Genomic DNA, 24,943 nt, shown 5'->3' with positions numbered 1-24,943 from the left:
TACTACATAACAAAAAAATCCTTTCAATAGTTAAATAAAAATAACAGGGCAAATTCATGTTACACAGCCGTTATTTTCTAGCACTAAACCTGCAGAAAATAGTTCTCAGGTTTCTCTTATTACATTTTCATACTATTTTCTTACACTTTATGAAGCATTTCTTACATATTACTTAATTTTAGGAGGTTATAGTTAAGTGTTCAATGTGATTTTACTATTTTGTTGACATTGTTTGTTTTCCATGTTTGTGTTGACATTTCCTTTCTGCCTTGATAGCTGAGGGATTATAATCACAGGAAGGTTATCTTTGAAATAAAATATATTATTTTTCTGCTCTTTATTTTCCATAGGTCATAGAAAATGTCCATAATTATTGATATCGATTGATATTACAATAATATTCAAATAATTACTACATAACAAAACAATCATTTCCATAGTTAAATAAAAATAACAGGGCAAATTCATGTTACACAGCCGTTATTTCCTAGCATTAAATCTGCAGAAAACAGAAGTTCTCATGTTTACATTTTTACACTTTGCACTATTTTCTCACACTTTATTCAGCATTTCTTACACATTCCTCCATTTTAAGAGCTTATAGTTAAGTGTTCAATGTGATTTTACTGTTTTGTTGACATTAACTGAGTGTTTTCCATGTTTGTGTTGACATTTCCTTTCTGCCTTGATAGCTGAGGGCATTATCATCACAGGAAGGTTATCTTTGAAATACAATATATTATTCTCCTGCTCCTTATTTTTCATAGAACATAGAAAACTTCAATAATTATCGATATCGATCGATATAATAATAGTATTTGAATAATTACTACATAACAAACAATCATTTCCATAGTTAAATAAAAATAACAGGGCAAATTCATGTTACACAACCGTTATTTTCTAGCACTAAACCTGCAGAAAAAAGTTCTCAGGTTTTCTATGTTTACATTTTCACACTTTGGACTATTTTATTACATTTTATTCAGCATTTCTTACATATTCCTTCATTTTAGGAGGTTATTGTTAAGTGTTCAATGTGATTTTACTATTTTGTTGGCATTGAGTGTTTTCCATACTTGTGTTGACATTTCCTTTCTGCCTTGATAGCTGACGGAGTTATAATCAAAGGAAGGTTATCTGTGAAATAAAATATATTATTCTCCTGCTCTTTATTTGCCATAGGTCATAGAAAATGTCAATGGTAATCGATAACGAACGATATAATAATAATATTTACATAATTACTGCATAACAAAAAAATTCCTTTCCATAGTTAAATAAGAATAACATGGCAAATTCATGTTACACAGCCGTTATTTCCTGCCACTAAACCTGCAGAAAATAGTTCTTCTCAGGTTTCTACATGTTTACATTTTCACACTTTGGACTATTTTCTTCCATTTTATTCAGCATTTCTTACATATTCCTTCATTTTAAGAGGTTAAGGTTAAGTGTTCAATGTGATTTGACTATTTTGTTGACATTGTTTGAGTGTTTTCCATGCTTTTGTTGACATTTCCTTTCTGCCTTGATAGCTGACGGAGTTATAATCAAAGGAAGGTTATCTTTGAAATAAAATATATTATTCTCCTGCTGCTTATTTTTCATAGGTCATAGAAAATTTCAATAATAATCGATATCAATCTATATAATAGTACTAATCAAATAATTACTGCATAACAAAAAAATACTTTCCATAGTTACATAAAAATAACAGGGCAAATTCATGTTACACAGCCGTTATTTCCTGCCACTAAACCTGCAGAAAACAGTTCTTCTCAGGTTTCTATGTTTACATTTTCACACTTTGGACTATTTTCTTACACTTTATTCAGAATTTCTTACATATTCCTTTATTTTAGGAGGTTATTGTTAAGTGTTCAATGTGATTTTAATATTTTGTTGACATTGAGTGTTTTCCATGCTTGTGTTGACATTTCCTTTCTGCCTTGATAGCTGAGGGATTATAATCACAGGAAGGTTATCTGTGAAATAAAATATATTATTCTCCTGCTGCTTATTTGCCATAGGTCATCGAAAATGTCAATAATAATCGATATTGATCGATATAATAATATTTAAATAATTACTGCATAACAAAGAAATCATTTCCATAGTTAAATAAAAATAACATGGCAAATTCATGTTACACAGACGTTAATTTCTAGCACTAAACCTGCAGAAAATAGTTCTTCTCAGGTTTCTACATGTTTACATTTTCTTACACTTTATTAAACATATTCCTTATTTTTGCACCTTTATTTTAAGAGATTATAGTTAAGTGTTCAATGTGATTTGACTATTTTGTTTACATTGAGTGTTGTTTATGCTTGTGTTGACATTTCCTTCCCGCCTTGATAGCTGAAAGGACTATAATCAGAGGAAGGAATAAAAATGTTTACATTTCCTATATTTTTAAAAATTTTTGATGGGTCATAAAAAACAATAATTATCGATATCGAGCGATATAAAACACTTGCGATACAGTTTTCAGCCATATTGCCGCAGCCTGTAAAAACTAAGCCAAATCCGACATCATTTCCAGTATTTTAGCTTAGTTATTGAAATCATAATAACAGGAAGTTTACTTGTGAGTACACCGCATCTTTTACTTCCCGGTCATTGTTGGACTTTATTTTGTACTGTACCTTGTTGTCATGGAGATGGCTGGAGGGGGGCGGGGAGTCAAAGCAGGGCCGGGGTCAAAGGGGAGGGGCTTGCTGTTTTGAGGCTGAAATGTCACGCGGGCTGAATTGTGAAGGGACTTCTCTCTCTTTCTCGCTCTCTCTCTCTCGCTCTGTCGCCAAACAGGAAGTGACCATTTTTAGCGCCCGCTTCCTCCCATCTGCGGCCACAATCAGGTCTTGGTGTGTCGGGCCCGATGGCGGTTTGGACGCTCCGAACGCTCGTCTTTCTTAGCCCACTTTCGTTTATTGAGTCTGGCAGGAAAAAAGCAACAACAAAAAATTGTTATATATATATATATATATATATATATATATATATATATATATATATATAGGTATATATACAGTCGTGCTCATAAGTTGACATACCCTGGGAGAATTGATGATTTCTTGGCCATTCTTCAGAGAATATGAATGATAACACAATAACCTTTCTTCCATTTAATGTTTGTGTGAAGCTATTTATTGGCAAACAACTCTTTTTAAATCAAAATGACAAAAGAAAGTACCCAAATGACCCTGATCAAAAGTTGACATACCCCAGTGACTTTGATCTGATAACATGCACAAAAGTTGACACAAACAGCTTTGAATGGCTAATCAAGGTTCCAATCCTCACCTGTGACATGTTTGTTTGTGTATGAAAGGTCAGTGAGTTTCTGGGCTTCTGACAGACCATTGCATCTTTCATCCAGTGCTGCACACATCTTTCTGGATTCTGAGTCAAAATAATTGTCAAAGGATCTGCGAGAAAAGGTCATTGAACTGTATAAAACAGGAAAGGGGTATAAAAAGATATCCAAGGAATTGAGAATGCCAATCAGCAGTGTTCAAACGCTGATTAAGAAGTGGAAAATGAGGGATTCAGGTAGACCAGCAAAGATTTCAGCCACAACTGCCAGGAAAATTGTTCGAGATGCAAAGAAAAATCCACAAATAGCTTCAGCTGAAATACAGGAGTCTCTGAAAAATGGTGGTGTGGCTGTTTCAAGATGCACAATAAGGAGGCACTTGAAGAAAAATGGGCTGCGTGGTCGAGTCGCCAGAAGAAAGCCATTTCTGCGCAAATGTCACAAAGTATCCCGCTTACATTACGCCAAACAGCACAGAGACAAGCCTCAAAACTTCTGGAACAAAGTCATTTGGAGTGATGGCTTGGATATCTTTTTATACCCCTTTCCTGTTTTATGCAGTTCAATATATTTATATATATATATATATAGTAGGGGTGTAACGGTACGTGTATTTGTATTGAACCGATTCGGTACGGGGGTTCCGTTTGCTAGCAGCTAACGGGCTAGGATAGACTGACCATACGTCCTCTTTTCACCGGACATGTCCTCTTTTGCCATACTTGCCAACCTTGAGACCTCCGATTTCGGGAGGTGGGGGTGGGGGCGTGGTCTGGGGTGGGGCGGGGCGTGGTTGGGGGCGTGGTTAAGAGGGGAGGAGTATATTGACAGCTAGAATTCACCAAGTCAAGTATTTCATACATATATATATATAGAGAGAGAGAGAGAGAGAGAGAGAGAGAGAGAGAGAGAGAGAGAGAGAGAGAGAGAGAGAGAGAGAGAGAGAGAGAGAGAGAGAGAGAGAGAGAGAGAGAGAGAGAGAGATCTACATCCTGAAAATATGCAAACAAAACTGTGTTTAGATAATTGATACTTCAAACTTGCATAAATAAATCTTAAGGAATATAACATAACTTGGCTTCTGAGAGTTTCAAAATGTAATGAATAAAATGCTAAAGTTGTTGATAAACAAGCAATTATTTTAATAATTAAATATGGTCATTTTAAATGAATTATTATGATAATTTAAAATTAATTATTTCAAATATGTTTATTTTAATGTATAATTCAATGGCTGGATGTAATAAGGAGTCAGGAAAAAATAAAAATAAAAATACAATTAATTTTGATGTTTTTAGCAAAATATAGTAAAAATGTATATTTTTTTTTTTTAAATTAATAAATATATTTATTTTTAGTTAAAATAAACATAATAATACAATTTATCTCTAGTCTGGATGATTTAGTTCTTGTCACCCTGTTGTCCTCCCGTCATGAAAAAAGGCTGTCCTCACTCAGGTCCGCATGGAGCTGAAGGGGGCGTGGCTTCCAGCTCCGGCTGAAAACCGGGAGATTTTCGGGAGAATATTTGTCCCGGGAGGTTTTGGGGAGAGGCGCTGAATTTCAGGAGTCTGCCGGAAAATTCGGGAGGGTTGGCAAGTATGTCTTTTGCGGAGCTGTCAGGGCGGAGTTTCTTAAATGCCTCAAATGTGCGGCATTTTGAGTTAGGGTTGCGTGTATTTTCAATGTGCGTTCAGGGTTAAGAAGGGGTTAAAAACAAAACAAACAGCAGCATTGGTGAGGGAGGGGCAGAGACAGAGAGAGAGAGAGAATTATGATAAACGCGCATGCGTCGCCAGGCTCTGCTTTTTATCCATAGATTTATCACATTTAATTTTTTATTACCTATAGCAGGGGTGTCAAAAGTGTGCCCCGGAGGCCATTTGCGGCCCACAGCTAATGTTTTAAAGGCCCACGACACATTCTAAAAATACTATTCTAATAAACAAAAACATAACAAAAGGTTAAATGTAATTTAGAAAAAGTTGCAATGTTGACCAATAAAACAAAGCTGTTTTTTGTTTTCTTTCAAACTGTCATTGCTCAAAACATAATATTGAATCAAAATCAATGTTATTATGAATTATTGACCTATCCAAGGTTCCCATTACTTCACATCAAATATTACACTAAGACAAATATTTTTGGTGGAAGATTTTGCAAATTTGGTAAATAGATAACCCAAAAATGTATATTTTGTTGTTTTCTTACTGTACCGAAAATGAACCGAACCGTGACCTCTAAACCGAGGTACGTACCAAACCAACATTTTTGTGTACCGTTACACCCCTAATATATATATACAGTTGTGGTCAAAAGTTGACATACACTTGTAAAGAACATACTGTCATGGCTGTTAAGAGTTTCCAATCATTTCTACAACTCTTATTTTCTTGTGATAGAGTGATTGGAGCACATACTTGTTGCTCACAAAAAACATCCACGAAACCTTCATTCTAGCCTGATTTAGCCACTCCAAGCTTCTGCTGGAATTTTTGACCACTCCTCTTGACACAATTGGTGCAGTTCAGCCAAATGTGTTGGTTTTCTGACATGGACTTGTTTCTTCAGCATTGTCCACACCTTTAAGCCAGGGACTTTGGGAAGGCCATTCTAAAACCTTCATTCTAGCCTGATTTAGCCATTCCTTTACCACTTTTGAGGTGTGTTTGGGGTCATTGTGGTCACCTGCTTGACTGTAGCTTGCTTTCTGATCAGCAGGAATTAGCATCACAGATAGATGGTCTGAGGAGCCGAGGTGGGGGCGGGGTGCAGCTTTAAACGCGTGCTTAATATTGCTGTACACCATGTCCAGCATGCTTCCACCCCTGGTTGCAAAATTCACATATTGATGAAAATGGGGGAACACAGTTTTCATGTTAGCTTGATTAAAGTCCCCTGCCAATAATGCAACGAAATTTCGTTCTTATCCGTACTGTAAAGTTCAAATTATATATAGTCCTGGTCAAAAGTTTACGTACACTTGTAAAGAACATCATGTCATGGCTGTCTTCACTTTACAATCATTTTTACAACACTTATTTTTTTGTGATGTAGTGATTGGAGCACATACTTGTTGCTCACAAAAAACATTCATGAAGTTTGCTTCTTTTATGAATTTATTATGGCTCTACTGAAAATGTGAGGAAAAGTCAAAAGTATACATACAGCAATGTTAATATCTGCTTACATGTCCCTTGGCAAGTTTACCTGCAGTAAGGCACTTTTGGTAACCATCCACAAGCTTGACCACAAAATTGGTGCAGTTAAGCTAAATCTGTTGCTTTTCTGACATGGACTTGTTTCTTCAGCATTGTCCACATGTTTAAGTCAGGACTTTGGGAAGGCCATTCTAAAACCTTCATTCTAGCCTGATTTAGCCATTCCTTTACCACTTTTGAGGTGTGTTTGGGGTCATTGTAGTCACCTGCTTCACTGTAGCTTGCGTTCTGATCAGCAGGAATTAGCATCACAGATAGATGGTCTGAGGAGCCGAGGTGGGGGCTGGTGCAGCTTTAAACGCGTGCTTAATATTGCTGTACACCATGTCCAGCATGCTTCTACCCCTGGTTGAAAAATTCACATATTGATGAGGGAACACAGTTTTCATGTTAGCTTGATTAAAGTCCCCTGCCACTAATGCAACACAATTTCGTTCTTATCTGTACTGTAAAGTTTAAATTTGAATGACAATAAAAAGGAAGTCTTAAGTCTAAGTCTAATTGTCCTGTTGGAACACCCAACTGCACCCAAGACCCAACCTCCGGGCTGATGATTTTAGCTTGTCCTGAAGAATTTTGTCATGACTGGGTCCTGGGTGTTTGCTTTTCCGGGATGCAACGGAAAATTGGCTCGGGCGAGACGGGAATGTAAGTACATAATTTATTTTATAATTACTAAAACAAAAAGAAGTAAACAAAAGGCGCGCACAATGGCGGAGAACAAACTATGAAACCAAAAAGACTATAAACATGGAACAAAAACTTACTTTGGCATGGGACATGAAGCATGATCTAAGAGGATGAAGAGTGTGTAGAGCATAATTGTGGCATGTCACCAGAACGACAAACTGAAAACAATGAACTTAAATACTATATACATGATTAGTGAAAGCAGGTGCGTGACTCAAAACGTGACGTGACAGGTGAAAACTAATGGTTGCTATGGTGACAAAACAAAAGTGCACAAAAAGTCCAAAAACAAAACCGAACATGACTAAAACAAAAACATTTTGGAGCTAATCCTCCTTTTTCATTGACCCATTTTTAAAGCAGCAGTTCCATTGGCAGTAAAACAGGCCCAGAGCATAATACTACCACCACCATGCTTGACGGTAGGAATGGTGTTCCTGGGATTAAAGGCCTCCAAACATATTGCTGGGTATTGTGGCCAAACAGCTCCATTTTTGTTTCATCTGACATCAAATGGACACAAATAAGACTTTCTGGAGGAAAGTTCGAAAATGCCTTATTGCAGGTCAACTTGCAAATATGAACATTGCTGTATGTATACTTTTGACTTTTGCTCACATTTTCAGTTCATAAAAGAAGCAAACTTCATGAATGTTTTTTGCTCCAATCACTACATCACAAACAAATAAGAGTTGTAGAAATGATTGACAGATGTTCTTTACAAGTGTATGTCAACTTTTGACCAGCACTTTGCGCTGGTTGTTCACACCCAACACTTTTTCTTCATCTCTCCTTTTCCGCCGCTTATCACTTTGTCTGCTGCTGTTTATAAAAATAGCAGCCGCTGACATCTCCTTCAGATAAAACTAACTTGGGGGGAAAATGTCGCTGGCGGAACAGCGCCCCCACCTGGCAACGCTGGTAAACCACTTCTGCCACCCTTGACCCACTGACCAATCACAGCAAAGAATCTAGATCTTCAGATTTATGTTGTATTTGATCAAAGAAGTGACTACTTTCTCACTTCTCATACGATATTGGAAGTTCGGGTGTTGGTCGAGTCCGACACCTATGATGCACACTTGTATTATTTAGTCGTGTGGAATGTTCGAAAAAGGTTTGATCAAGTGAAAATGTGTCAGACAAAAAACACTAACCTATTTATTATTAGCCGTCTGTTGTTAATCTCTTCAAATGAGGGTGCAAAAATAAGGAACATGTTTCATAAAGTGTAAGAAAATAGTGTGAAAAGTAAACATAGAAACCTGAGAAGAACTATTTTATGCAGGTTTAGTGCTGTGTAACATGAATTTGCCCTGTTATTTTTATTTAACTATGGAAAATATTTTTTTGTTACACAGTAATTATTTAAATATTATTATTATATTGATCAATATTGATAACTTTTGACATTTTCTATGAGCAGGAGAATAATATATTTTATTTCAAAGATAACCTTCCTGTGATGATAATGCCCTCAGCTATCAAGGCAGAAAGGAAATGTCAACACAAACATGGAAAACACTCAAACAATGTCAACTAAATAGTCAAATCACATTAAACACTTAACAAAAAGTTCTTAAAATGAAGGCGCAAAAATAAGGAATATGTTTAATAAAGTGTAAGAAAATAGTGTCAAAATGTAAACATGTAGAAACCTGAGAAGAACTATTTTTTGCAGGTTTAGTGCTAGGATATAATGGCTGTGTAACATGAATTTGCCATGTTATTCTTATTTAACTATGGAAACAATTTTTTTGTTATGCAGTAATTATTTGAGTAATATTATTATATTGATCGATATCGATAATTATTGACATTTTCTATGACCTATAGGGTATGAGGAGCAGGAGAATAATATATTTTATTTCAAAGATAACCTTCCTGTGATTATAATCCCTCAGCTATCAAGGCAGAAAGGAAATGTCAACACAAACATGGAAAACACTCAGTTAATGTCAACAAAATAGTAAAATAACATTAAACACTTAACAAAAAGTTCTTAAAATGAAGGAAAATATAAGAAATGCTTCATAAAGTGTAAGAAAATGTAAACATAGAGAAACCAGAGAAGAACTATTTTCTGCAGGTTTAGTGCTCAGAAATAACGGCTGTGTAACATGAATTTGCCATGTTATTTTCATTTAACCATGGAAAATTTTTTTTTTTTTACGCAGTAATTATTTGAATATTATTATTATATTGATCAATATCGATAACTATTGACATTTCATAATAATAATAATCTAAGGAGCAGGAGAATAATATATTTTATTTCAAAGATAACCTTCCTGTGATGATATTGCCCTCAGCTATCAAGGCAGAAAGGAAATGTCAACACAAACATGGAAAACACTCAAACAATGTCAACTAAATAGTCAAATCACATTGAACACTTAACTATAAGCTCTTAAAATGAAGGAAAATATAAGAAATGCTTCATAAAGTGTAAGAAAATGTAAACATAGAGAAACCTGAGAAGAACTATTTTCTGCAGGTTTAGTACTAAAAAGTAACATGAATTTGCCCTGTTATTTTTATTTAACTATGGAAATTATTTGTTTGTTATGCAGTAATTATTTGAATATTATTATTGTATTGATCGATATTGGTTATTATTGACATCTTCTATGACCTGTGGAAAATAAGGAGCAGGAGAATAATATATTTTATTTCAAAGATAACCTTCCTGTGATGATAATGCCCTCAGCTATCAAGGCAGAAAGGAAATGTCAACACAAACATGGAAAACACTCAAACAATGTCAACTAAATAGTCAAATCACATTGAACACTTAACTATAATCTCTTAAAATGAAGGAATATGTAAGAAATGTTTAATAAAGTGTAAGAAAATAGTGTCAAAATGTAAACCTGAGAAGAACTATTTTCTGCAGGTTTAGTGGCAGGAAGTTACGGCTGTGCTCTAAAGGGTGAGCACGGCTAACTAAGGTGGTGCGGTCTTGCATCATTTACAGACCACTGTGACTTTTCCAGGTTTGGCTGGTTTAATGGAAGTAATAATGGTCCTCACACTGGCGTTACGAGACACGTTTCTGCTGAGGATGCTTTCATGAGTGCAGACAGTCTGCAATCAGGTCACGCTGTGGCCGTCCTGCAGTGTTGTGTGTGTGTGTATCGTCCTCCAGTCTGTGGCGTTGGATGAGTTTCATCAAGTCAAGAGTGGGAAAAACGTTTGACGATTATCTACTTTGTTAGTTTGTGGTTCCCCAGGCTGACGGAGCAGCTAACTGTTTGTGTTCATACACAGTGTGGAGCCGCTCCACTAAGGCAATAATCTTGCACACACAAAAAAAAAATCGGTTGGATTTGAATTCATCACGATTTCAAATTGATTGATTATTTTCAAAAATCGATGATCAAATAAATGTAAATAAAAACTATTTTTAAAAAGGCCTTTTTAGGCCATCTCCAGGAAGGATATTTTCTAACCTTTAAAAAAAAAAAAAGTTTCGTTATAGTTATTATACTAAAAGATACCGTATATAAGTCGCTCCTGAGTATAAGTCGCACCCCCGGCTGAATGTCCAAAATGACACAACATGCTCGCTGCTTCACATGCAACAATAAAAAAAGAAGTTAGCCGTCAGCCATGTTTTCTGTGTGGCTGCAATTATTATTATTATTATTATTATTATTATTATTGCAGCTGACCTTGTTGTTCTGCCGCCGTGTCCCTCGCCAGGGTCAGCGCTAAGCCCGCCTGCCAAATGACGTGAACCATCCATGTGTTCTTGTATTTCTGCCCTTCTTGAGACATGAAGAAGGAAAAGTATCTTCCATATGAGGAGGTGATGACATAAATCAATAACATTGCATGTAATAGACAATGTCTCATGTGCACCCCCTGCTGGTGAGATCTATCAAAATGAGGGTGGTCCTAAAAAGTTGACTGTGTCGCTTTTAAAAGTGCTCCCCCTCTGGTCAACATATGAAACAACAAGTGTGTGTAAGACATTGAAATGAGCCCCCTTTGGCCAAAATGTATAAAAATAAATAAAAAATAAAAATATGTATATAGAGACATACTGTAATAACTTGGAGGAAATAATGAAGATTAAAAACCTAAAAAAAATGAACAAAAAGCAGTCTTTTTCTCACAATGTTTGTTCTTATAAAATTGGGAACAATTTCTCATATTATTTCTGTTTCTGTAATATTGCAATATTTTCTCGTAAAATTATTACTTCTTTTATGTAAAATTACTACTTTTTAATGCAAAATGAGGACATTTGTCATATAAAACTCTGACTTTTATAACAATATTGCCAATTTTTTGTTGTTGTTCTTGTAAAATAGTGACATTTTTTGGAGTAAAATGATTACTTTTGTCATAATTTTGCCAAGGAAAGTTCCGATTACTATTATAATATTGCCAAAATGTTACAGTTTTCTTATAAAATTGTGACTTTTGTCGCGTAAAATGACGACCCTTTTCCTAAAATTGCCAACATTTTAAGCTTTTCCTTGTAAAATGTTGACTGTTATTGAGTAAAATTCCAACGTTTATCATAATATTGCACAAATGTTTAGTTTTTCTTGTAAAATTGTGACTGCTTTGAGTAAAATTCCAACTTTTATCATAATATTGCACAAATGTTCAGTTTTTCTTGTAAAATGTTGACTGTTATTGACTAAAATTCCAACTTTTATCATGAAATTGCACAAATGTTCAGTTTTTCTTGTACAATTTTGACTTATTGAGTAAAATTCCAACTTTTATCATAATATTGCACAAATGTTCAGTTTTTCTTGTACAATTTTGACTTATTGAGTAAAATTCCAACTTTTATCATAATATTGCACAAATGTTCAGTTTTTCTTGTAAAATTTTGACTAGCGTTTTATTAAAATTCTGCCAAAATGATACGTTTTTCTTGTGAAATTCCAACTCATTTTTCACAACAAGCTTTTTTATATTTGCATAGTATGTATATATTATTAATTTTGTAAATACACATCTTTATATATCTAGAAAGGCTGGTCCTAAAGAGGGAGGCATTTTTCTCAGGTCTCAAGAAGGTAACAAATACAAGAGTGTGTGTGTGTGTCGCTTTTAAAAGTGCTCCCCCTCTGGCCAACATATGAAATAACAAGTGTGTGTAAGACATTGAAATGCGCCCCCTTTGGCCAAAATGTATAAAAATAAATAAAAAATAAAAAAATATAAATATGTATATAGAGACATACTGTAATAACTTGGAGGAAATAATGAAGATTAAAAACCTAAAAAAAATAACAAAAAGCAGTCTTTTTCTCACAATGTTTGTTCTTATAAAATTGGGAACAATTTCTCATATTATTTCTGTTTCTGTAATATTGCAATATTTTCTCGTAAAATTATTACTTCTTTTATGTAAAATTACTACTTTTTAATGCAAAATGAGGACATTTGTCATATAAAACTCTGACTTTTATAACAATATTGCCAATTTTTTTTGTTGTTCTTGTAAAACAGTGTCATTTTTTGGAGTAATATGATTACTTTTGTCATAATTTTGCCAAGGAAAGTTCCGATTACTATTATAATATTGCCAAAATGTTACAGTTTTCTTATAAAATTGTGACGTAAAATGACGACCCTTTTCCTAAAATTGCCAACATTTTAAGCTTTTCCTTGTAAAATTTTGACTGTTATTGAGTAAAATTCCAACGTTTATCATAATATTGCACAAATGTTTAGTTTTTCTTGTCAAATTGTGACTGCTTTGAGTAAAATTCCAACTTTTATCATAATATTGCACAAATGTTCAGTTTTTCTTGTAAAATGTTGACTGTTATTGACTAAAATTCCAACTTTTATCATGAAATTGCACAAATGTTCAGTTTTTCTTGTACAATTTTGACTTATTGAGTAAAATTCCAACTTTTATCATAATATTGCACAAATGTTCAGTTTTTCTAGTAAAATTTTGACTGTTATTGAGTAAAATTCCAACTTTTATCATAATATTGCGCAAATGTTCAGTTTTTCTTGTAAAATTTTGACTAGCGTTTTATTAAAATTCTGCCAAAATGATACGTTTTTCTTGTGAAATTCCAACTCATTTTTCACAACAAGCTTTTTTATATTTGCATGGTATGTATATATTATTAATGTTGTAAATACACATCTTTATATATCTAGAAAGGCTGGTCCTAAAGAGGGAGGCATTTTTCTCAGGTCTCAAGAAGGTAACAAATACAAGAGTGTGTGTGTGTGTGTGTCGCTTCTAAAAGTGCTCCCCCTCTGGCCAACATATGAAATAACAAGTGTGTGTAAGACATTGAAATGCGCCCCCTTTGGCCAAAATTAATAAAAACAATCAAATACATATGACGTACTGTAATAACTTGGAGTAAATAATGAAGATTAAATACCAATTACAAAAAAGAAAAAAGCATTATTTTTCTCACAATGTGTCGACTTTTTTTTTTTTTTACAAAATTGGGAACAATTTCTCATATTTTTTCTGTTTCTTTAATATTGCAATATTTTCTCGTAAAATTGTTACTACTTTTATGTAAAGTTATTACTTTTTAATGCAAAATGGCGACGTTTGTCATATAAAACTCTGACTTTTATCACAATATTGCCAATTTTTTGTTGTTGTTCTTGTAAAATAGTGACATTGTTTTATTAAAATTATGACTTGTCATCATTTTGCCAAGTAAAATTCCGATTACTATTGTAATATTGCCAAAATGTTCAAGTGTTCTTATAAAATTGTGACTTTTGTCGAGTAAAATGACGACTCTTTTCCTAAAATTGCCTAAATTTTAAGGTATTGCTTGTAAAATTGCGACTGTTATTGAGTAAAATGACAACTTTTATCATAATATTGCACAAATGTTCAGTTTTTCTTGTACAATTTTGACTTGCGTTGAGTAAAATGACCACTTTTATTATAATACTGCCAACATTCTTGTGAAATTGTGACCTTTTTCTTGTAAAATTCCAACTCATTTTTCACAGCAAGCTTTTTTATATGTGCATAGTATGTATATATTATTCATGTTGTAAATACACTTCTTTATATATCTAGAAAGGCTGGTCCTAAAGAGGGAGGCATTTTTCTCAGGTCTCAAGAAGGTAACAAATACAAGAGTGTGTGTGTGTGTGTGTGTGTGTGTGTGTGTGTGTGTGTGTGTGTGTGTGTGTGTGTGTGTGTGTGTGTGTGTGTGTGTGTGTGTGTGTGTGGTACATCTGGGTTGTGGATTAAGCATCACTTCTAGACGGCGTTCAGACGTGACGTGCAGGGCGGTGACGCTGATTAATGTCTTCTTGTGGGCGTCGTGATGTAAACGTTAAATGGCCGCCATGACTTCCGGTTAAATCCATGTCTTGTCAGAGCAAATTCACCTGCCAGCTCGGGAAGAGAGCAGAGCAGAGCAGAGCTGGGAGACGACGATGATGCTATTTCTGACGCAAAGCAGCGACCACCGCAGCGCCTCCGCACGTTTTATTGGCTGCATCCAAATATAGACGGTTAGGTGAGGCCACGAGGGAAGGAGGCAGGAAGGAAGGGAGTAGGAAACAGCACTTGGCACAGGTGACTTATTATTCACATGGATTTAGGGATGGGGACCCAACCTGGCTGTGCTCTAAAGGGTGAGCGCCACTAAGGTGGTGTGGTATCAATCATTTCATCAATGTTGGGTTCTGACGTGGAATTGACCTTTGAATTTTGCTCATTTTGACAACCAATATTCTACACCACAAATACAACATTGAAACAACATGCTTTTTGACAACGTTCAATCAATGTTGGGTTCTGACGTGGATTTGACCATTGAATTTTGGTCATTCTGCCAACCAATTTTCCACAATACAAATACAACATTGAAACAACATACTTTTTGACAACATTTATTCAATGTCAGTTTGTGACGTTGATTTGACCATTGAATTTTGGTCATTTTTCCAACCAATATTCTACAACACAAATACAACATTGAAACAACATGCTTTTTGGTGACATTTATTCAATGTCAGTTTGTGACGTTGTTTTGACCATTGAATTTTGGTCATTTTTCCAACCTATATTCAACAACACAAATACAACATTGAAACAACATGCTTTTTGACAACTTTTAATCAATGTTGGGTTCTGACTTTTGATCATTGAATTTTGGTCATTTTCCCAACCAATATTCTACAACACAAATACAACATTGAAACAACATGCTTTTTGACAACGTACAATCAATGTTGGATTCTGACGTTGATTTGACCATTGAATTTTGGTCATTTTCTCAACCAATGTTTTACAACACAAATATGACGTTGAAACAACATGCTTTTTGATGACGTTTATTCACTGTCAGGTTGTGACTTTGATTTGACCATTGAATGTTGATCATTTTCCTACCAATATTCTACAACACAAATACAACATTTAAACAACATTATTTTTGATGACTTTTAATTAATGTTGGGTTCTGACTTTTGATCATTGAATTTTGGTCATTTTCCCAACCAATATTCTACAACATAAATACAACGTTGAAACAACATGCTTTTTGACAACGTTCAATCAATGTTGGATTATGACGTTGATTTGACCTTTGAATTTTGGTAATTTTTCCAACCAATATTCTACAACACAAATACAACATTGAAACAACATGCTTTTTGACAACTTTTAATCAATGTTGCGTTCTGACTTTTGATCATTGAATTTTGGTCATTTTGCCAACCAATATTCTACAACACAAATACAACGTTGAAACAACATGCTTTTTGACAACCTTTAATCAATGTCAGGTTGTGACGTTGATATGACCATTGAAATGTTGGTAATTTTCTCAACCAATATTCTTCAACACAAATACAACGTTGAAACAACATGCTTTTTGATGACATTTATTCAATGTCAGTTTGTGACGTTCATTTGACCATTGAATTTTGGTAATTTTTCCAACCAATATTCTACAACATAAATACAACGTTGAAACAACATGCTTTTTGACAACGTTCAATCAATGTCAGTTTGTGGCGTTGATTTGACCATTGAATTTTGGTCATTTCCCAACCAATATTCTACAACACAAATACAACGTTGAAACAACATGCTTTTTGACGACATTTAATCAATGTTGGGTTCTGTCTTTTGATCATTGAATTTTGGTCATTTTCCCAACCAATATTCTACAACACAAACATAACGTTGAAACAACATGCTTTTTGACGATGTTTAATCAATGTTGGGTTCTTACATTTGACCATTGAAATTTGGTCATTTTCTCAACAAATATTCAACAACACAAATACAACATTGAAACAACACACGTTTTTGAAAACGTTTAATCAATGTTGGGTTTTGAGGTTGATTTGACCATTGAATGTTGGTCATTTTACCAACCAATATTCCACAACACAAATGCAACGTTGAAACAACATGCTTTTTGATGACGTTTAATCAACGTCACTCTTCAAAGGAGTGGTACGTATAATCAACGTTGTATCAATGTGTGGTATGCTAAGCTAGCTGTGTGTTACAGCTAACTGTCGGTGATATAAAAAGGATGACGTGGTCACTGGGCTGGTTAGCGTCTCTGGCTGGCGTTTGTAGGACATCCCAGGCGGCGCAGGCTGCAGTGGAGGAAGGGAAGGAGTTTCCTGGCCATCTGTTGGCTCCTCTGACCTAGTATCTGTCACAACTGGACCAGCGCCCTTCTCTGGCACACATACCCACACCCCCCGCCTCACCACCACCACCAGCAGCAGCACCAACTAATCCCTCTGTGCGTCCTCCAAAGACAACAACAACATGTCTGCCGGCTGAGAGTGAAAGTGCCACATTCACTCTTTGTGCCGTCAATCATCACCTCGCCTCGACGCTGAAACCTCACGGCGCCAGCTGCGTCTTCCTTATCTTTTCTTTTTCCTCCCCCGAAGTCAAGGACTGTTGTTGTCTCACGCCGCGCGGGAATGCAGAAACATTTATTGTGTTCTTTGTGTAATCCACATGCCGCTAATCCCGCTAAGTACAAAGGTAACCCAAATCAAACGCAGCACGACCTCGGTCTGTCCACCCGTGACTCTCGGAGCCTGCAGTCAAATGTATCTTTGTCATCACAATCCTACGTAGCGGTGTCATTTGGACCGCCACGTATACAGTTCTGCTCAAAAGTTTACGTACACTTGTAAGGAACATCATGTCATGGCTGTCTTGACTTTACAACTCTTATTTGTTTGTGATGGAGCACATACTTGTTGCTCACAAAAAACATTCATGAAGTTTGCTTCTTTTATGAATTTATTATGGCTCTACTGAAAATGTGAGCAAAAGTCAAAAGTATACATACAGCAATGTTAATATTTGCTTACATGTCCCTTGGCAAGTTTACCTGCAATAAGGCACGTTTGGTAGCTATCTACAAGCTTCTGCTTGAATTTTTGACCACTCCTCTTGACAAAATTGGTGTAGTTCAGCTAAATTTGGTTGCTTTTCTGACATGGACAGCATTGTCCACATGTTTAAGTCAGGACTTTGGGAAGGCCATTCTAAAACCTTCATTCTAGCCTGATTTAGCCATTCCTTTACCACTTTTGAGGTGTGTTTGGGGTCATTGTGGTCACCTGCTTCACTGTAGCTTGCGTTCTGATCAGCAGGAATTAGCATCACAAATAGATGGTCTGAGGAGATGAGGTGGGGGCTGGTGCAGCTTTATACGCGTGCTTAATATTGCTGTACACCATGTCCAGCGTGCAGCTTTAAACGCGTGCTTAATATTGCTGTACACCATGTCCTGGTTGCAAAATTCACATATTGATGAGGGAACACAGTTTTCATGTTAGCTTGGTTAAGTTCAAATTTGAATGACGATAAAAAGGAAGTCTAAGTCTAATTGTCCTGTTGGAACACCCAACTGCGCCCAAGACCCAACCTCCGGGCTGATGATTTTAGCTTGTCCTGAAGAATTTGGAGCTAATCCTCCTTTTTCATTGTCCCATTTAAAGCAGCAGTTCCATTGGCCCAGAGCATAATACTACCACCACCATGCTTGACGGTAGGAATGGTGTTCCTAGGATTGAAGGCCTCACATTTTCTCCTCCAAACATATTGCTGGGTATTGTGGCCAAACAGCTGCATTTTTGTTTCATCTGACATCACATGGACAAAGATAAGACCTTCCGGAGGAAAGTTCTGTGGACAATGACCCCAAACACACCTCAAAAGTGGTCAAGGAAAGGCTAAATTAGCCTCTATCACAAAAAATGAGAGTTGTAGAAATGATTGGAAACTCAACACAGCCATGACATGATGTTCTTTACAAGTGTATGTACACTTTTGACCACCACTGTACATTTTGCACTACCTAATTTATAGGGTTGCACAAAAAAAATCGATTTAATTCAAACTTTTCACAATGGATGAAAAAAACTGAAATATATATATATATTTTTTTAAGAATGGATTTTCAAAAAGATGTTATTAGGTCATCTTTGTTCAATCAGAAGAAGCTTTTCTAACCTGTTTAAAAAAAATCAAAAAAAAATCATTATAATTATTATTAATAGCAAATATTACGAAACCCAAAACCAGTGACGTTGGCACATTGTGTAAAAGGTAAATAAACAATCCGGATGGTTCTTTTCCTCTTTGGTTTGGAGGACATGACGTCCACAGTTTCCAAAAACAATTTGAAATGTGGACTCGTCAGACCACAATTTCATCAGTCCATCTTAGATGAGCTCAGGCCCAGCAAAGCGTTTCTGGGTGTTGTTGATAAATGACGTTGGCTTTGCATAGTAGAGTTTTAACTTGCACTTACAGATGTAGCGACCAACTGTAGTTACTGACAGTGGTTTTCTGAAGTGTTCCTGAGCCCATGTGGTGATATCCTTTACACACTGATGTGGCTTTTTGATGCAGTACCGCCTGAGGGATCCAAGGTGTGTAATATCATGGCTTACGTGCAGTGATTTCTCCAGATTCTCTGAACCTTTTGATGATATTACGGAGCGTAGATGGTGAAATCCCTAAATTCCTTGTTGAGAAATGTTGTTCTTAAACAATTTGCTCAGGCATTTGTTGACAAAGTGGTGACCCTCGCCCCGTCCTTGTTTGTGAATGACTGAGCATTTCATGCTTTTATACCCAATCATGGCACCCACCTGTTCCCAATTAGCCTGTTCACCTGTGGGATGTTCCAAATAAGTCTCTGATGAGCATTCCTCAACTGTCTCAGTCCTTTTTGCCACTTGTGCCAGCTTCTTTGAAACATGTTGCTAAATAGAGCAATGTTGCAACACTGAGCCTGCTGCTATATCGTTTTATTCTCTGGCAGACAGGGCGTGTACGACGTGTGTCACCATGCATGCCGCCACCTACTGATTTGGATGATACCACACATTTAGGTATGGATCCGATACCAAATAGTTACAGGATCATACAATAAAATATAATACCTAATAAACCAATAATAATATGGTTAAGAAATACTGATGTAAAGGGTAGGTGTCGCCCTGTTTTCTCTTTCAACAACTTCTGTTCAAATGTAATAATCACTTATTCTTCTCTTCTTTGATACTTGACATTAGTTGTGGATGATACCACACATTTAGGTATGGATCCGATACCAAGTAGTTACAGGATCATACATTGGTCATATTCAAAGTCCTCATGTGTCCAGGGACATATCACCTGACTTTATAAACATAATATGGATTTTAAAAAGAAGATTTTATGATGCTAAAAAATATCGATGTAATCCTGTACTTGGTATCATTGCAGTAGATTCACCCATGGCGTTTGTTTACATTCAGGAACGCTATCTTTTTTTTAGCGGTGACACCGGTGAGCTATTGTATCCTCCTACGGTGTTTAGCTATTCCTCGTCCTCCAGTGATAATGCTACTTGTACGTAACTGTCATGTCTGTGTAATCATGTTTTGTTTTAGTCATGTTTTGTTTAGTTATTGGACTCTTTAGTTTCTGGCTTTTCACTCCCTTGTCTTGTTTCCATGATTACCCATTAGTTTCACCTGTTCCACATTTGGACTCATTGTGCACTCTTGTTTGTCACCGTAGCAACCCATTAGTTTTCACCTGTCACGTCACGCACCTGTTTCACGTTTTGAGTCACGCACCTGTTTTCGTTAATCATGTCTGTAGTATTTAAGTTCATTGTTTTCAGTTTGTCTGTCTGGTGACATCCCACAATTATGCTCGACACACTCTTCATCCTCTTAGATCCTGCTTCATGTCCCATGCCAAAGTAAGTTTTTGTTCCATGTTTATAGTCTTTTTGGTTCCATAGTTTGTTCTCCGCCATTGTGCGCGCCTTTTGTTTACTTCCTTTTTTTGTAGTTATAGTGTTTGAATAAAAATGTACTTACATTCCCGTCTCGCCCGAGCCAACTTTCCGTCGCATTCCGGAAAAGCAAACACCCAAGGACCAAGTCATGACAGTAACTTACTTTATTTGTCGCCATGGAGACCACAGGGTGTTTCAGTGTTATAACTTCACCTTTATCTTGACTTTTTTTACACCAAAATGCGTCCGTTCTCCCTTTTCTGTCTACACACTGTGTCTGCTTGTAAGTACTCGGTGTGTGTGCGCTGCCCAACATGCTCCTCTGCTTGTAAAAACCATCAATGTCATGGTGTCATGCCCGTTAGAAAAATAAATAAAACCGGTACTTTTCAGAGGCGGTATCGCACCGAATATGATTCATTAGTATCGCGGTACGATACTAGTATAATGTACAACCCTATGAGAAACACAAGGATGGCATCGAATAGGGAACCGACATGCGCCTAAAACACGTCTTTCTCATGGGTTCCTCATGAATGGAACGTCATTCGGGGGCCGAGCAGGAACCTTTCACAGGCTTTTCTTGGCTTGAGAGCTTCAAGGAAGAGTGTTCAGTCATGCATACAAATACAATAATACTGTAAATCTCCCAAGGGGGGGGGGGGGATTTCCAAAGCGCCGTCAGAACCGCCGAGCGGGTGGCGTTGCCATGGAGAAGAGGACGGGGGGGCTGGGAGACGAGCGTGTCGCAGATGGAGCCCAACTCAAAACCCGAGCGAGGGATGCGCTAACAACAAAGTCAGCAGGAAAAAAGTGAGAAAACATTTTGTTTGGTCAGTCCTGGAGAAGTGCACCGTGATGCATGCCTAATCAATGTGTGTGTGTGCGTGTGCGTGTGTGTGTGTGTGTGTGTGTGTGTGTGTGTGTGTGTGTGTGTGTGTGTGTGTGTGTGTGTGTGTGTGTGTGTGTGTGTGTGCGTGTGTGCGTGTGTGCGTGTGTGTGTGTGTGTGTGTGTGTGTGTGTGTGTGTGTGTGTGTGTGCGTGTGTGCGTGTGTGTGTGTGTGTGTGTGTGCGTGTGTGTGTGTGTGTGTGTGTGTGTGTGTGCAGCTGCAGCAGGCCCCCATTAGCATGCTGATGGTGATTATGTAAACCACCGCGCTGTGGAGCAGAATGAAGGCGTTGAAACTCGGTGCGTGTCGTGCACAACATTGTGTTCACGTCTAAAGTGCACAACGTCGTGTTCACGTCTAAAGTGCACAACGTTGTGTTCACGTCTAAAGTGCACAACGTCGTGTTCACGTCTAAAGTGCACAACGTTGTGTTCATGTCTAAAGTGCACAACGTTGTGTTCACGTCTAAAGTGCACAACGTTGTGTTCATGTCTAAAGTGCACAACGTTGTGTTCACGTCTAAAGTGCACAACATTGTGTTCACGTCTAAAGTGCACAACGTCGTGTTCACGTCTAAAGTGCACAACGTTGTGTTCACGTCTAAAGTGCACAACGTCGTGTTCACGTCTAAAGTGCACAACGTTGTGTTCATGTCTAAAGTGCACAACGTTGTGTTCACGTCTAAAGTGCACAACGTTGTGTTCACGTCTAAAGTGCACAAAATTGTGTTCACGTCTAAAGTGCACAACGTCGTGTTCACGTCTAAAGTGCACAACGTCGTGTTCACGTCTAAAGTGCACAACGTTGTGTTCACGTCTAAAGTGCACAACGTCGTGTTCACGTCTAAAGTGCACAACATTGTGTTCACGTCTAAAGTGCACAACATTGTGTTCATGTCTGAAGTGCACAATGTTGTGTTCGACAGGTGTCAAACCCCAGGCCCGGGGGCCAAATGTGGCGGGCGAAAGCCATAAATAATATCAAATAAAATGCGTTAATAAAATGCTTCATCTTTCCTTACTAAATATATTTGTTCTTTGCCTTTGACATGAGAAATCACATTATTATCAAATATTATATTATTATATATTTATTAATATTATATTATCAAATATTATATTATCATGTATTCCAAAACTATATTTTTGTTGAAATAAAGATAAATACTGTACTTAAATATCTGCTAGTCAAAGATCCTGCTTGTTTTAGGAACTATTGGGGGGAAATAAATACACATCAAAGACCCTTTATATGTGGTCCACCACATCAATTAATGTGGCCTGTCTCGTTATTAATGTGGTCCATCACGTCAATTAATGTGGCCTGTCTCGTTATTAATGTGGTCCATCACATCAATTCATGTGGTCCTTCACGTCATTAATTTGGCCCGCCACATCAATTAATGTGACCTGTTCTGTCATTAATGTGGTCCGTCATGTCATCAAAGTGGCCCGCCACATCATCAATGTGGCCTTTCTAGTCATCAATGTGATCTGTCACGTCATTAATGTGGCCTATTTTGTCATCAATGTGGTCTGTCACGTCATTAATTTGGCCCGCCACATCAATTAATGTGGTCTGTCATGTCATCAATGTGGTCCTCAACATCAATTAATGTGGTCCGCCACATCAATTAATGTGGTCTGTCATGTCATCAATGTGGCTCGCCACATCAATTATTGTGGCTTGTTTTGTCATTAACGTGGTCCGTCACATTAATTAATGTGGCCTGTCTCGTCATTAATGTGGTCCGTCACGTCATCAAGTGGCCTGCCACATCAATTAATGTGGCCTGTCACGTGATTAATGTGGCCCGCCACATCAATTAAAGTGGACTGTTTTGTCATTAATATGTCCGCCACATCAATAAATGTGGTCTGTCATGTCATCAAAGTGGCTCGCCACATCAATTATAGTGGCCTGTTTTGTCACTAACGTGGTCCGTCACATCAATTAAGTGGCCTGTCTCATCATTAATTTGGCCTGCCACATCAATTAATGTGGCCTGTTTTGTCATTAATATGGTCCACCACATCAATTATTGTGGCCTGTGTTTGTCATTAATATGGTCCGCCACGTCAATTATTGTGGCCTGTCTCGTCATTAATGTGGTCCGTCACATCAATTATAGTGGCCTGTTTTGTCATTAATATGGTCCGCCACATCAATTAACGTGGCCTGTCTCGTCATTAATGTGGTCTGTCACATCAATTATAATGGCCTGTTTTGTCATTAATATGGTCCACCACATCAATTATTGTGGCCTGTTTTGTCATTAATATGGTCCACCGTCATTAATATGGTCCACCACATCAATTAATGTGGCCTGTTTTTGTCATTAATATGGTGCGCCACATCAATTAATGTGGCCTGTCTCGTCATTAACGTGGTACGTCACATCAATTAATGTGGCCTGTCTCATCATTAATGTGGTCTGTCACTTCATTAATTCATTAATATGGTCCACCACATCAATTAATGTGGCCTGTTTTTGTCATTAATATGGTGCGCCACTTCAATTAATGTGGCCTGTCTCGTCATTAACGTGGTACGTCACATCAATTAATGTGGCCTGTCTCATCATTAATGTGGTCTGTCACTTCATTAATTCATTAATATGGTCCACCACGTCAATTAATCTGGCCTGTTTTGTCATTATGTTCTGCCACATCAATTATTGTGGCCTGTCCCGTCATTAACGTGGTCCGTCACATCAATTATTGTGGCCTGTCTCATCATTAATGTGGTCTGTCACTTCATTAATTCATTAATATGGTCCACCACATCAATTAAAATGGCTTGTTTTGTCATTAATATTGTCTGCCACGTCAATTAAAGTGGCCTGTTTTGTCATTAATATTGTCTGCCACATTAATTATAATGGCCTGTCTAATCATTAATGTGGTCTGTCATGTCTTTAATATGGTCTGTCATGTCATTTAAAGTGGCCCGTCACATCAATTTCTAAGAGTTTTACTGTGATGTCTGCTGGCAGGTGTTCGCCACCTACCCCAACGAGGACTACGACCGGCGCAACGAGGACGTGGACCCCATGGCGGCGTCGGCGGAGTACGAGCTGGAGAAGAGGGTGGAGAGGCTGGACCTGTTCCCTGTGGAGCTGGAGAAAGGTGCGTACTTTGTGGAGGCGGACCTGTTCCCTGTGGAGCTGGAGAAAGGTGCGTACTTTGTGGAGGCGGCCTCAGCCACTTTGTCTTCACCCCCCCCCCCCCCCTCCCTCAGACCAGGACGGCCTGGGCATCAGCATCATCGGCATGGGCGCCGGGGCCGACATGGGCCTGGAGAAGCTGGGCATCTTCGTCAAGACCGTCACCGAGGGCGGGGCGGCGCAGCGCCACGGCAGGTGTGCTCATAGTCACAAGTATTGGGTCGCCGCTTCTCCCTGCTTTTGTCCAAACTTTCCCCCTCCGGCAGGATCCAAGTGAACGACCTCATCGTGGAAGTGGACGGCACCAGTTTGGTGGGAGTCACGCAGACGTTTGCCGCCACCGTGCTGAGGAACACGTCAGGAACCGTCAAGTAAGACCGAGGAGGCTT

At 37.4% G+C, this 24,943-nt stretch overlaps 1 protein-coding gene across 2 annotated transcripts in view; it reads left to right on the top strand.

Annotated features, from left to right (window-relative positions):
* Positions 1-24,943, top strand: part of ppp1r9bb (protein phosphatase 1, regulatory subunit 9Bb) — an 81,367-nt gene that overhangs the window by 32,683 nt on the left and 23,741 nt on the right. For both annotated transcript variants that reach the window (XR_009815845.2, XM_061966387.1), the window contains exons 5-7: positions 24,384-24,516; positions 24,629-24,749; positions 24,821-24,925. Coding sequence is in view for 1 of the 2 variants with exons in the window: in XM_061966387.1 (XP_061822371.1) it covers positions 24,384-24,516; positions 24,629-24,749; positions 24,821-24,925 (359 nt within the window). In the remaining variant the exon portion in view is untranslated. The remainder of the gene's footprint in view (positions 1-24,383; positions 24,517-24,628; positions 24,750-24,820; positions 24,926-24,943) is intronic.

This window comes from Nerophis lumbriciformis, linkage group LG11 (assembly GCF_033978685.3).
Source record: "Nerophis lumbriciformis linkage group LG11, RoL_Nlum_v2.1, whole genome shotgun sequence".
Classification (NCBI taxonomy): domain Eukaryota; kingdom Metazoa; phylum Chordata; class Actinopteri; order Syngnathiformes; family Syngnathidae; genus Nerophis; species Nerophis lumbriciformis.
Note: the sequence above shows the minus strand (reverse complement) of the source record. Positions and strands in the feature narration are given on the sequence as shown.